This window comes from Haliaeetus leucocephalus, unplaced genomic scaffold, assembly GCF_000737465.1.
Source record: "Haliaeetus leucocephalus isolate CR32 unplaced genomic scaffold, Haliaeetus_leucocephalus-4.0 Scaffold384, whole genome shotgun sequence".
NCBI lineage: Eukaryota > Metazoa > Chordata > Aves > Accipitriformes > Accipitridae > Haliaeetus > Haliaeetus leucocephalus.
This window is the reverse complement of record NW_010972820.1, coordinates 8939518-8954230: the sequence shown is the minus strand read 5'-3', so window position 1 is coordinate 8954230 and position 14713 is coordinate 8939518. Positions and strand designations below refer to the sequence as shown.

The 14713-nt window shown below is 39.6% G+C and overlaps 1 protein-coding gene across 1 annotated transcript in view; it reads left to right on the top strand.

Moving 5' to 3' along the window:
* NT5DC1 (5'-nucleotidase domain containing 1) overlaps positions 1 to 14713 on the top strand; it is a 148881-nt gene that overhangs the window by 133136 nt on the left and 1032 nt on the right. The window contains exon 11 of the mRNA XM_010573436.1: positions 2360 to 2528. Coding sequence (XP_010571738.1) covers positions 2360 to 2528 — 169 coding nt within the window. The remainder of the gene's footprint in view (positions 1 to 2359; positions 2529 to 14713) is intronic.

Sequence of the window (14713 nt, the reverse complement as noted above, 5' to 3'; positions counted from 1 at the left end):
TGCTGTTACTACCTTGGCACAAAGCATACAGCCATCAGTACCATCCATTCTTGTCTGCTCTGTTAACAGGCCCTATTTGTCTGCAGTTAATAAAGCAAAGGTGATAGAAGTATTCCAGGTGGTTTAACTTAGTGGAGAGCACTGGGACTTGGGGAATGCTCGTACCTTCGTTATTTCTCTGAAGTCTAGACGTAGTCTTTGAGGCTTCGTACCCTCAACTGACACAATCAACATCTGACCTGCTACTGTCTGACCAGTATACCGAGAGCAAAACCACACACTTGGGGGTTTTGCATAGGAAAGAGGAATTGCTCAGCGCTTCCCAGGACCTACTGTCCTGCTGCAAGAGCAAGCCCTGTGTCAGGGGACTACAGGAGTGGCTGGTGCACCTTCCAGAGCTCCTTGGCCCCACTGCTGAACGTGTGTCTCCAGGCGTGTGAGGAGTAGCGATGTTACCAGGGGACTTTTGCCTCATTTCACAGGTGTATAGGCTTCATGGTATGTGATCTTTCCTTCCTTGCAGGCTGCATATGCTGCAGGTGAGATATGGACATTGTGTAGGCAGCAGCTAGGGATGGCAGGGAGAGCGATGTCAGATGTTTCCAAAGGATGGGGACAAAGTTTTGACAGCTCTTTTCAGATTTGAGATAAAGATTTAGCATCACTACCAAACCACCCTTGTCAATGTGGAGATAAGCTAATAGCAAAACGATGGGAATTCTTTACCAGCTGACTTGAAGACAACTCTCATATCTAACCGGGTTTGGTTTTATTAAGGGCTTGGGCTGTAAATCCAAAATGTAACTCCCTCCTCCTTAACAAGGAAGAAATTCCCACTCTGAGAATCAGACCTCTGAAAAAATTTTAATTGCCTGTTGAACCAATCATACATTTCAAAAAGCAGAAGCCTCAATTTTTTTCTCCTGTCAATAAATGAGGCCCTGTCTTTTGTGCAAATGCTTGTGTGGGCCAATACTGGGGTTGTTTTCATTAATCACCTGAACAGCTGGAACAGCCTTAAGAGTTTTCTGCATGTGTCATCCAGCAGGCAAACAGATTTTAAGTCAGCGTAGCATCTACATTTAATTATAACTTGTGAAGTCCTGGGAATTGCATGGAAAGATAAGATTTGGCCAAAAAAAAGTGTAAGATGCTGTCCCTGTGTGTGAGGGGGGAAAAAAAAACCACCAAACAACAAAAGAGCCCAGCTCTCAAGTTAACTGCTGGTTTTGAAACAAAAGATGGGGGGTTGGTTCCAACCTATTTACATCAGAAGATAGATAGAAACCAATATCTATATTTGTCCAAATCAATACTTCCCCCCCACCCCCAGCTACACTCAGAGAAAAAACTGTTACGCAGAATAACAAAAAGAATGGCTTTGTGTTTACTGACATGGTCTGTTTGGCTGGATCAACGGCTTTCTTGTGATCAAAAGCCATGGACTTCTGTCACACACGCAAATTATTTCAGCAGATTCTCAAAACTATTAAGAAAGGGGTTAAATGAAAAATAAAGTACAAAAGTTCAAGAATCTGGAGGCACACACTAGGATATCTGTTCTTTTATGCTTTGCTGGTCTGAAAAGTTACTTTGCACTCAGATGACTTCAACAGATTTTCTATAGTGTATGTAGCTCACAGTTTTGTTTTCCATTTTTTCATCTTTCTGTAGAGGCCTCCTGGAGCTTTTTCTGGCTGCTCATGGCAATATATAACAGGTTTCAAGATGAACTGCTAAAAAATTCAGTTTTCCCAATGCTGCTTTAATGCTTTCTTTAAAACATAATGAGTCTACATGTTGTTGTCTGAAAATATACGTGAAAAAATTCAATTTTTCACAATTTGCTAGGCAACTGAATGGCTCTGCATTGATCCTGCAGCTCTGTTCTCAGTCATTCCTCAGCTCAGGAACAGATAACACGACACGGGTGGCATGATGCGTTCTTCACAGTTACTCCATCCAGCACCAGGAGACTCCTTTCTCCTGGGAGGAGGTCCGGGCTGGATTACAGTCTGTGTCACAGTTACCCAGCTTCTCCAGCAGAGAAAGGGAGCAGGCTATTCACACGGTCGAAAACAGGGAAAAGAGAAGATTTTTTAAGGGAAATATATTTAAAGCCAACTTTTTATGTCCTAGGGAATCCATAAATTGTGTAAACATGAGCTTGGGGACTTATGGGAGGAAGATAGTTATTGTTTTTCTTTACAATATTTTAAAGTCACATTAGTTCTGAGATACAATAAAGTTTTCTCAGAAAATCAGAGAAACACTGGAGTTTCTTAAATTAATGCTTGTGGTTGGAACGAGAAAGATTTCCGGTTTTTTAAGATTACATATTTATTTATTTTTCTTTCAGGGAGATCAGCTCAAAGCTCCTTACTTTGTATCTAAACAGTGGGGCTCTTTCTTCGTGGACAGATTGCCAGGCCTGGAAAATGCAGAGGAAACCTTAGTTCGCACATGGTCCTGTAAATGTATTAGCACTTACAGCACTATTGCAATCCCCAGTCTTGAAGCAATAGCAGGTAAGGAAGATGGCTTTTTTTTTTTTTTTTTTAATGAACATGTAGTATTCATAGTAACTTTTTAATACCGTAGATCTATTTTTGAGATTGCATATATCCAAAATACATTCAAAAATACTCTGTTCGTATCACACAACAGTTAATGCTAGTGGCTATTAATTATTTCAATGTTTGTGCTTTTAATAGTTGTCTGATACTTCAGTTGTTTGTTTGTCTCTGCAAATATTAGAGGTTTAATTTATCCTATGTTAGAAATAGGATGCAACATTTAACAGACTGTAGATGAGTTCCTGAACTTGGTCAGGACTTCACCACAGTGTTTTGCTGTTTCTGCTTTCAGTTATGAGTTACATTAGGAAACAAACACATGCAAAGTTACTTGGGGTTTTTACACTTCCAAATATGTTTCTCTCAGATCTGGCTTGTTATCCTTCCTCCATCATCTCATTTATCCCTTAGAGTTGAAATGGAGATGAACAAACACAAGAATGTAATTAAGCCAAGAATGCCTAGGACTGTGCTTCTCTTTTTTTTTTTTTTTTTTTATTTTATTTTAAATGTGTGTATTGCTTTTGAAACTGCATCATTATGGATGGAGCTGGAGCCTAAAACATTCTCCTTATCTGGAGAACAAGGCCATCACAATCAACGTCTTGTTCTCCAAAAATTCACCTAATTGAGAAACCAGCCCAGGCTTTCTACCTTCTTACATCAAAGCTGCGTCAAAGGTACAATTATGGCTGATCTTCTGATTTCCACTAATGTTTATCCCTGGAGGGACCATACATTATTTTGGATGGTTTGTAGCAATAGTTGTAGCAGTAATACTGCAATAAGTTTGCAACTGCAGTACATATTGGTTGATTATGAAGTGGTGGTGAAGACCCTCTATCTATCTATCCTCAGTCTATCATTTTGCATTACTGAACTTTATTGATATACCATATCTAAAGGAATAAACAAATTATTAAATGAATGAGGTGCTTAGCTGTGTGAACACAGCAACCATTTAGTTTACTAACCACTTTGTCCAGCATCTGTTCCCTACTTCATGCTTAAGACCAAGGAATAAAAAGTTGTTATGAGAGAGCATTTCAGATTTGCCCAGCAGTTATTTCTACACCAGAACACGTGATAGACCTGTTCTTTGCCACCATATTCTACACATGTACATACATTGTAAGGATATCTCAAACCAGAAAACTCATATGGTGCCACAATTTATTGATGCTTCTGATATTTGCCATGTTGCACTCTGTATTTCAGCCTAAAGTGCCCAAGTCTACCAAGGGAAGTTGCCAAGAGAAAGGTAACTTCTGTAAAACTCCCTTCTAATACCTTTTCCAGAGTCATTCCGTGGCTTGCTTTGGAAGCGTTGGCCTAGAGGAAGCACGTCGGTCAGCCACGCTCCCCCCAACCACAGTGCAGTTTGCAGGGCTAGAAAAGGCTTTAGTCCACAAACGTACCACCAGGTTTCCAGCTACAGGTGAAGGGGTGAGAACCAGAAAGGCATATCTGTGTAAATCAGCGAGTAGCGTAGCTGCCCGTCATCAGCGGTGGAGCCCCTGCCAAGTCTGTTCCTCCATTACGAGGGACACTGTGTGCCGGTGCTGGGGCAGGGGCTGGTGTCTGTGAAACTTGTACCCCAGAGCTAAAGGACAGGGGAAAAATAACATTTTTAACTTGCAGCTGTGCGCCTGAGGGCAGACTCAAAGCTAAAGGTACGAGAACATCTCTGGTTTCTTAGAGAGAGAGGTATTTCTTGTTTGTTTGTGCGGAAGAGCAGATGTTCATTATTATGGATGTTGAGGAATTCCTGACTCCTCTCGAATACCTTGTTTGACTCCTGTCACAGCAAGCTGTGAGAGCCTCTGCTTTGCCAAGCCCTGAAGTTTTTGGCTGCAGTTGTAAGTCATAGCTTAGCTGCAGCTATTTGGGAATAACTAGCTAGAAGAGATTCAAACGGGTTATGCGAGTTTGATGCACTCCAGCTTTTCCTCTTCTATTCATCTCCCTTAACTACCAGCAGAGGACTTTCCACTGCCAAGCTGCAAAAACACAGGCCTTTCTTCCAGATCCCCCGAGCCCAAACGCGCAGCCAGGCTGCCGGTGTGCCGACCGTACGAGCCCAGCTCCCGGCACCGGCACCCGGCTCAGCCTGACCCAGCCGAAGGAGCGGCCGCCCCCCTGGAGGTGTGCTCCAGCCTCCCGTGAGGCGGGGGCTCACCAGGGCTTCGCTATCAGCGATGTGTGACCCGGCCTTTGTACGTCTGTGGGAGCAATAGTAAGTGCCACGTGCAAGTAAATATCCCAACAGCTTGCAGTCTGCAAACATATTTGGTGAAAGGCAGACAATTGCTGCGGTGCTGACTTCAAAATCGATTGTCCGGGTGCAACGTATATCTGTGCATAAAGAACAGCTGGGTTTACTTCTCAAGACACATTTTTCATTGGAAAAGGTTATTCCAAAAATTATCCCACATTATTCAATAGTAGTGGTGTTTTACAAAAATAACGCAGTTTGCATCAAAGTTCATATGAGAGTTCCTTTGAGAGAGTTATCAGAAATTCATTTTGGGTAATAAAACCCTTCAAGCCTGTTTTCTGTTTTTCTTAAATAGAGGAAATATGTTAAAAAGTTAAAAATAAGCTATAGATCTGGATTGAGAAGCTGGAATAGAAACAACTTTGACGGTTCTCTTTTTTCGCCAACATGTTGTAAGTTTGGTGCAGATGCCTTCTGATAGTTTCACCTGAAGAATTTATACATGTAACTAAAGGCAACGATATGGTACTTACCAAAGAGCATTGTAGGGAAAGGGTTTCACAGGGAATGGTGCTGTTGCAGGTTTTGGCCATTCAAACTATAAAATAACAGAACATGTAAACAAATTGTATGTGTAATTAGTAAAATGACAGTTTGGACAAAAGATAACCCAATCTATTCTTCATTAGCTTTCTGTGCTAATCGAGTGTAGTCATTCTTCAACACTTCTGTCCCTGTCTTTACTTTAAAATTCAGTATCTGACTCAAAAGGGGCTTGCATTCAAAGATGTGTTAGAAATTCTGAAATTTAATCTTCCCTCTGGCAAGGAAAGTATTAGTGGGATTGCAGATTACTGCGTCACAGTTTGTCATCTAAACTCCCCTGATAGTCCCTGAAAAGAAATTGGCTTTTTCCTTGTGCATGAAGAAGGACATTTTGTTTGTTGTTAAAATTGCCCAAAGGACAGAAAGGATCTTCTATAATACCTTCTGTGTACTCTCCTCAGTTTGGAGTGGAAATCAGATAAAGCTCAAATAAAACTCTTCATTTAAGACATTATCACCTTGACATTAAGACGACATTAAAAAGGTTTAACTGAAGAGCAGCATTATGGTTATATCTTTGTAATATTAAGAGATGAGTTAAGTTGAAAGTTTTCTAAACATTTCATAGGTCTTTTATGAGCTAATTCTCCTTACCCACTTCCAGTAAGCAGGGCAGTTCTTCTCAAGTACTGGAAAGCTGATGAGCTCTTGATTATATTGACAGTACATGGTTAATAAAATAGTAGAAGCCAATGCCCCTACTCCTATTCTACATGCCTCGTTCACAAATCCATCTGTTTCTTCACTTTTCTGCTGTTGAATCTCTCCTCATTTAAAGCTCCCTTACAGATTTTGAGCACTTTCAAGCACAATGATATCGTAAGCCAAATTTTTCAAACCAGGATCCGTTACCATGGGAATGTTATGTTTGAGCTCACACATAGAAATTAAAAGGTATAGGGGTCTGTCTGAAAAATGGCGTTTTGCATAAACCACAGTTTCTAATACATCCTCCTCCACTTCAGAAAGTTTGGTATGAGCCAAGTAGAGGCGGGTACTCTTATCTATCATACCTGAATAATCTGAATTTTACATTCAAGGAGCAGGCAACCACTACTCTGTGGCTGTTTGATCAAATTTGCAGATATGCATATAAATGCATATAATATATGCATATAAAAATGCATATAATATAAATAATGTCCTGCATCACGTAGGTATTCCAACAATAATTACAGAAGATCTCTCTGATTTACAAAGAAGATCAAATATAAATATCTTATTTTCTAAGCAAGTTTTTGTAGGAAAAAGTCACTAAAATAACTATCCAGTGCTACCATTTCAGGTGGATATTTGATTAACAATTCTTTGATCCCCAAAATGATATGCATATTTCAAGCTAATCCTTTTCCTTTGAATCTCATTATGGTTGGTATTTTTATAAAAGTCCCACTTCAAAAAGTTCAATGGTAAGCAACTGTGCAGTTTTAGAGCTTATGGGGGAATTGTGGTATGTTTGTTTTGTTCTTTGTTGCAAAGAAAAGCTTAAGAAAGTGAGCTCTAAATCCTAATAAGGAGAACCCAAAAAAAGCTTTTTATAAATTTGATGATTGTTAATGTAATCTCTTCAACTTGTCTCATAACCTCTGAATGGTGAGGTTTGTCATAGGATTAAAAATTACTGCAAGCAAGAACAGGAGTTTGAGCAATGTTGCAGCTGAAGAGAGTTGCATTTCAGAGAAGAATTTGTGCAAATGTAAATGTTTTATGGAGGCAGAGTTCATTTCACACTTTGGAGATTTGATAACTAAGCTTGTGTCATGCATGAGGATAATGCATTTTTTTTAAATCCTGCATGCTATACGAAATCTTATCATGCTTTGCCCATATGTGTGCATAAGTTTTTCTTTATGCCTTATTGTTATTTCAGTTAGCTAGTACAAGAGAAAAATCTCCGTTATAAATTACCAAAGCTGTCTCTTTAAAGAGGTCTACAGATCTGTACCCTGCCACTTTCTGCAGGAGTTTGAGTCGTCAGCCTGCTTGCTGTATAAATATAATGATAAAATTGCCAGTGAACCATAGCAAAGAAGTTCATGTTTCTGCTTAGAGTTGCAAATTATCTGCACAATGGAAAGCCCAAGGCAGCTGTGGCTGGGGCGCCAGAACTGGCAAAGCGTGAGTCGCAGGTACATGGGTCTGCCTGTCACAGATCAGCTACAAATTGCAAACCTCACGCTCTTTCTTCAACAGGTATTTTAAAGGTGAATGCCCTTGAAGAATCAACTATTACCATGGAAGTCATGAATTTCACTAAGCATGTAGCCATATACTCCCTTCTATATCCTGAACAGTATCGTTCATAATTATTGCTGAAATGAAACAAAAAATCCCCCATATTTTAATACATTAGTTCTATGTCTTTTCATTGATATTACATCATTAAAAGTCAAATCCAGCTCCTATTAAAATTAGATTAGTCTTTCCTGTAACTAGAGTGATAATTATGTGCTCTTATTCAAATAATACAATAGCATATAATTTCCTTAAACATATAGAACTATCTGTATTGTACATTACTTGTTAATTAGCAGTAATCTTTTCTATTTAATGCCTTACCTTACAACCATGCTTTTACTTAACAGCTTCAGTGTAAGACTATCTATACAATACCATCTAAAGACTTAAGTTTATAAAAATGCTTTGAGGATTTAAACTGCTTCAGGGCTTAGCTGCTATAAATGGTAGTTGCTACTAAAAGGCCAAAGAGGTCATTTTTATAATGAAACTTTTTGTGCAAGAAAGGTATTTTTATGTTTGGTGAAAAATTGGTATACATCTACAACGGCAACATTTCTGAGGTTTTCTGGTTCTGAGGTTTTTGATGCAAGTAAAAAAACAGATAGTAAAGATAATTGACTAGAGAGAAGATACGTGTTCTGAATGTATTAACAGCATCTTGCTCTATATGTAAATTGAAAAGCATCAGATAATGAAAATCTGATTCATCTGTTCCAGAAAACTAGTTTAAGGTTTAAGTGTTCTTCATTTAAAAGAAAGAAAAACATGCTCAACACAACAGAGAAATATAATCCATTTATTTTTTCAGCTGCGAAATACAACTGAAACCGACAATAAACTGCATTTCAATCATAACAAATTATTATTCAATAGATCAGAACTAGCTTGCAAAAAGTCTTCAGGACCCAGTTATTTCCCAGAGGGTCTGAGACCCCAACTTTCCCAAAGTATTTGACTACTTGACGGTAATTTTCAACATAAAAGGACAGCTTTCAGTGTATTAGAATTCGTTCAGCCTTTCCTTCCTCCTCCAGAAAGGTGTATTGACTTGTGTCCCTGAAGGCCGTGTCAAATCATGCAGAACCCAAAAGATTACTTCCTAGCCAATAACTGACAGAAATGTTCCTGCCATCGTTATTCTGCTCTGTGAGATGTCAAAGTACAGCCACCTCTAAAAGATTAAAGGGAGAACTCATGAGCAACTCATTAAGAAAGGGGGAACCACTCAGTAATTTCTGCTTTAAAGTTATCCTTCAAGTCAGGCAGCATAATTTCATTTGCAGGCTATAATTAAAGCTATAATTGGGTTTTGACTAGATCGCAGACTTACGGGGTGGGTTTAGATTGCTTCATTAAAAACACTGGTGGTAATACAAAGTGTTGATAGTTTTTGAGTGTGAAAAACAGTGAAAATAGGCAAGTCACCAAGTACAGGAAATATTTCTTTGACCAGGTTGGAATTTTACATAACCTGCAACCTCACATGTACAAGAAAAAGTTGCTGGAAGCATTTATGTACTCTGGATTGGTGCCTAACATATTCCCTCTGGATTAAGATGGTAACACACACACACAAAACAATGTAGGCTTTGTCTTCACTGCTTAAAAAGCCTAATGTGTGTCTGTGTGTGGCTTTTTACCTTAAGGTAAGCAATGTTTGTCACCCATCCGGAGGAAAAAATAGGGAAAAGGAAAGAAAACATTTGTTTTACAAGAGAGGGGAACATGACAACATTAACCCAAGTTAGGAGAGTAAGGTTGATCTTGGTGAGTTTACCTCAAAATGAAAGTAAAGGGGCGTATTATCACTGCATGGATCTTAATATAGCTCCTTCGCAGTCTCAAAATGCAACTTATTTCTTTTTCTTAATCAATCAGAAATGCCTGTCATCTCACACAATTGCTTGTTTGCAGGCTAACTTCTTCAACTTACCTCAGAAGCCCTTCCCACTGCCCTTAGATCCAGGATGAGTCATTCAGACAGAAATTAATTAACAGATCCCTGAAAGACTTAACACCTGCTAGTAGGATCTTGGCATTCTCTTAGGATTTTTTTTTAGATTAAGTCTTCATCTAAATATTTAAAAATATTGTAGTCCAATATTTTCTTTTGATTGATTCCAGATCAAGCAAAGAACCACACAGGGCTATTTTCTCAAAGGATCTCCAAAAATCACCATTTAAACTTAAACAAAAATGAGAGAAATTTCCCTCACATACAAATAATGAGTTTTCTTATATAAATACAAAACAGTAACGGAATTTCTAAGGCTTTTCTTCGCTGCAGACTCTATCAGTCTCAGATGTGAGTTTAGTGCATGCCTTGTGCACAGCTGTTTTGTTCAAGCCAGGGTCAGCAGTCCCTTGGCCGTAGGGTGGACCCAAAGCAATGTGACTTGTTACTCCCAAGATAATTGTGGTGAAACTGCACGCCGCAGGCAATGGCAACAACCATGATGGGATGGTCTTTCCCTCTCCTGGGCACTCATCCCTCTGCAAAACTCTGAGAGCAAGGCTGCTGCTCCACATCTCCCCAGTTTGTCACTCGGGTTTTCTCCAATGTCACCCAATTCTATGTTAGATACAGCAGAAGAGTGACCAGTGATAAACCCCAATGGCAGTGAAGCTCTTCCTCAGGCCAAGCTCATGCCACAGACGTCTACTGGCAGAGCCGCAGGCATGATCTCCGACCAATACACCTGTGTTAGCAAAAGCTCTTAAGCAGGTGCCATTGAAGCAGCAAACCTGCATTTTAACTGAGGCTAGTTTTAGTCTTTTTTCTTGGCTGCCCTGGCTCATATAGCACACTGCAAGTGCCAGCTACATCCAGACTCGGAAGTTTTCGTAACTTCCTTCTATAGAGCATACCTGTACTGAGGAGTACCCCCTTTCCCATGCCACCCCGCACAGGTACCCTCCCTTCTCCTCCTCCTCCTCCTCTAACTTTCGAGTCACAGAGTATGCAGACAGCAGCAATGACTTTCATGCAATTGACAGAAGGAATACTTTTCCTCGTGCTGACTTCAGTATTTCGGGCACTTTGTTTTGGTACAGCAAACATCTGACGTCCTGTTTAGGAAAATCAGCCTTAGAAGTTTTGCTAAAAATAACTGCTATCAGATAAATCTACTTGTGACCTTGAGGTTTTTTTCTTTTTACCACTAGCATGCTCCTTCACATTCTGAGCTCTTGCTGCAAGCGCTGCTTTGACTGTTATAAAATAGAAACGGGTCAGGAGATAAAAACATTTAGTATTTTAAAAAAACAACACCTGTTATAGTTCACCTGTAGGTTGGCAAGTCAGGTAGTAGATCCCTCAACAGCCCAGCCAAACTGGTGAGCTCTCCTGCAGCAGTTGTGCTTACTCCACTGTTAAGAAATTATTATTAGAAATTGTTGCCATTAAAAAATTAATATTTTAAATTAATAATTTTCTTCAACAGCAGCTTTGAAATATAAGCAAAGTTTTATGGCAAAGCTTCTAAGCCAGTGTAAATTACTGGAATTCTTGTAAAAGCAAAAGAATTAATACTGGCTGATGGTCTGCCCCTATAGTTATACCACCTAGATGCTGAGCCGTAAGATAGAGCTCTGTCTGTGTCTTCTGAGATTTGCCACAGTTAAGCAGTTTAAAGATTTGTCAAGTTAAAACTTGGGTATCGCTGATGAGGTTTTAGTTTTCCTCCCTGTGCCTTTTCCTTGGTGACAGTCAGGAGGATATGTTTGGATTCACTTAAGAACACAACCCTGCTGTTTACTAGGAGGTTTCTCCAGCGTACGGCTCCAGCCCTGCTGACTGCCAGGGAGCAGACCTCAGAGAGGGGAGGGGAGTTCTGCTTTCTGTAGGGCTTCTGACTCGTCATGGGGATGCTGCTGTGGTGTCATGATTAAAAAATGTTGGCTTTGCTTTTGTTGGTCAATACTGCAAAATGATTCCTGACATTTCTGCTGTGTATTTGGGGAGAAATCTGTTTCAGTCTTGGACTGTGCTTTTAATTGAAGAAAATGCTTTCCATCTAAAGAGCTTAGTTAGGATTATATTTGTTTAATGTATTGGTTTGTTCAGGGAAATCTCAAAAAAAAGATTAGACATTAGTATTAAGTTTATCAAGCAGGCCTGTGTCTGGATTAGATTATAATTGTCTTCCATTCAGTTACTCAAATATTTTCCTGATCACTCATCGAGAATATTACGTTTTCCGTTCTTCTTGTGGTTTCCTTTTCTTTCCTTGTGGCTGGAACTCTAATTTTTCTTCTGATAAAAGCTTGTGGCTTTCATTTAGTTGGCTTACACTAACTGGACAGCACACAGACATTGAGATGTTGTCAGCTTAATAACTATGAAATAAATCCATCCGTAACACTTAAATACATGCATGGATATGGGTATACATGAGCATCATAGCACAATGTTGTAATTAATGTCACTTAATACCTGGATCTGGATAACTGGAACACAGCAGCTGGAACACAGTAACTGACAGTGGTTACTGTTCAAACGTCCTCATTGCCATTTTATTTATACCAGGGCTGCTGGAGTCCTGCAGGCGAGGTAGGGCAGGGCAGGAGTCCTGCTTCTGAGCTCAGGCTAAGGGGTATAACCCGTGAGGGCTGCCCAAGCCGTTGGCAAACACTGGAACGCTGAATGGTCACTGCAAAGGAGACTGGTTTTCATCACTCCCTTGCACTCAACCTTTGGTGTGGGAGCAAAGAAAGGAGTGGGACAGAAATTCAGGGTGATGCATCTAATAACTGACATTTCTGTAGATCTAGAAAGGGTCTAGAAAGACCTTGAGACCCTCCGTGTCTGACTTCTAGGAGTCTTTGGCTCTAAAAGCAAATATCCTATGTGTCTTGGGAGCATAATGAGTCTGGGTGGAATTACCTAAGTAGGATAGAAAAATTCTGGGATTGTGGTCCTCAAGCAATCGGGTGGAGCCAGCTAGTTCATTCTTACAGCCTCAAGCTGTTTAGTTTGTTCAATGTTTGGTGGGTGTTTTAGGGTAGTGGCAATATTGGATGACTTTTGTGCTGAATTCATTATCAGTGTAGGTTAGGACTGATTAGAGCCTCACTGTCAAATTATATCTCAGAGAGGACTGGGTATCTGCCCCCTGCCTAATTTATGACTCTCCATCAGGGTTAGATGAGAAGTGGGTGCCAAGATGCAAAGGTCTGCCATGACAGCAGCAGTTTGGAGCATGCATAGTAGCAAAACCTGGAGAAATTTACTGGCAAAAACACTAGGAAAATTATCAACTTGGAAATCAGCAACTATTTTTTTCCTGAGACTGGCTTTATTGTCAAATACTGTATCTTATTTTTTGCATGCTTTTGCATCAAGCTGTGGCGTGTGCAAACCTTTCAGTTTAGCAAAATAGAGCTGCTTATTTCTTCTCTATGTCATCAGTGATAATATGGAATAAGACCAGATACGAAATGAATTGCTGCTATGTCCAGGAGGCAGACTCCAGACTTGTATCATGGTTCTTTGCTGATGAGCCAGTATTGCTGGATCTAGTGATACCATTGTCATTTACATCAAAAGAAGTTGGACTGAGCTTTGCTGTACAATTCACGTGATCCTCTTGCAATCCAGGGCAATGGCGATTCGTTTTAAGTTGTAAAGATTTCAAAGACCTTAGTTTAAATGAACTTACAGCTGTCTTCATCTAAGACATTTTCTGGGTTTTCATTTTTTCATAAATTTTGCATTCCCCAGGAAAAAAAATGTTCATTTCTCTTTCCCTGTATACTTGCCCTTCTTCCTCACCATGTGTTTTTATAGCCACTAAGATTCCAAGTATGCCTTTCTGGATCAGTCCAGAGCTTTCTCATAAATACATCACACAAATAAAGCAGTAATATAAAATGTTGCATATTCCAGGCAAAGCAGACGCTGCAAATGCAACCATTGATAAAAAGGAGGAAAACTGGAAATACAGGAAGATTATTCCTGTTTGTGATACATAAAACCAGCTTCATGAGTGAAGAACAGTATCTGCTTCATGCTGCATGCAATTTTCAGTGTTGCCATATTTTTAAATATGGATACCTTCTGATCATCTTCCAAAGTCAGCTTGCTCAGACAAAAGCAAAATTTAAATGGGTAGATTGGGGTTTGAATATGTAAAAAAGGGATTATTCTTTTCTGGAGTCTTGTGCGTAGAATGGGTTTGTTGTTTAAGCTGATTGTATAAAGCTAGTTTACCAGGAAATATGAACAAAATTACTGTTTTGATCCAACTGTTTCTTTTCTTCAGCATAAGCAACTCTGCAGTAAGTCTGCCTCATTTGTGCTGCTCTTCGGTTAAACCACTCTTGGGAGACTCCTGACTGCTAGACTAAAAAGCTAGTGAAAGCTTTTATATAAAAGTAACTGTATGTTATTTGGTTTTTATAGCTTATGAAGATATTCAGAAATATTTGCTTTCTTTTTTCTTATTATTTGTTTTTTTGGAAACCTTTGTTTTAAACAGAGCTGTCATAAATAGACTCAGCAGCCAGTAAATCCATTGGGCCCTCCGCAGACTAGAAAAACATCTGCCTGTTCTGCAGTGCTCAGAGTGGGCTCCAGAGATTCCCCTGACTCAGACAAAATGAGAAAATGTACTTCTTTGACAAGCTAAAGTAACCCACTTCATAAAGCGTAATTCACTTCCAGTCGAGTCTCCTCCCATTCCTACTTTATTCCATCCTCTATCTGATTTTTCGGCTGGATCTAAATACTAATTTGCTTGCTTTAGTTATGTTTAATATGGTTCTAAAGCTGCAGACCTGGATGCAGTCCTGGTGCCTGCGTACGAGTCGCTTGTGAGACAGACCTGAACTTCCTGTTGTTTGTGCCGAAACTGCCAAGATTGTGTTTTTCTGTTTCACAAAAGCTGCTGAGCACCAAAAAATTTGTAGTGTATAGGGAGAGTATATCATCACCCCAAATTTACTCCAAACAACAACAACAAAAAGTTGTCATTAATAACTTACTGTTCAGATGAGCTGAGTAATAGTTTTTATGTTTCGCTTTGGTTCTAAACAGACAACTGGGGAAGGAGCTAGCCCTTGTTTTTGTTGG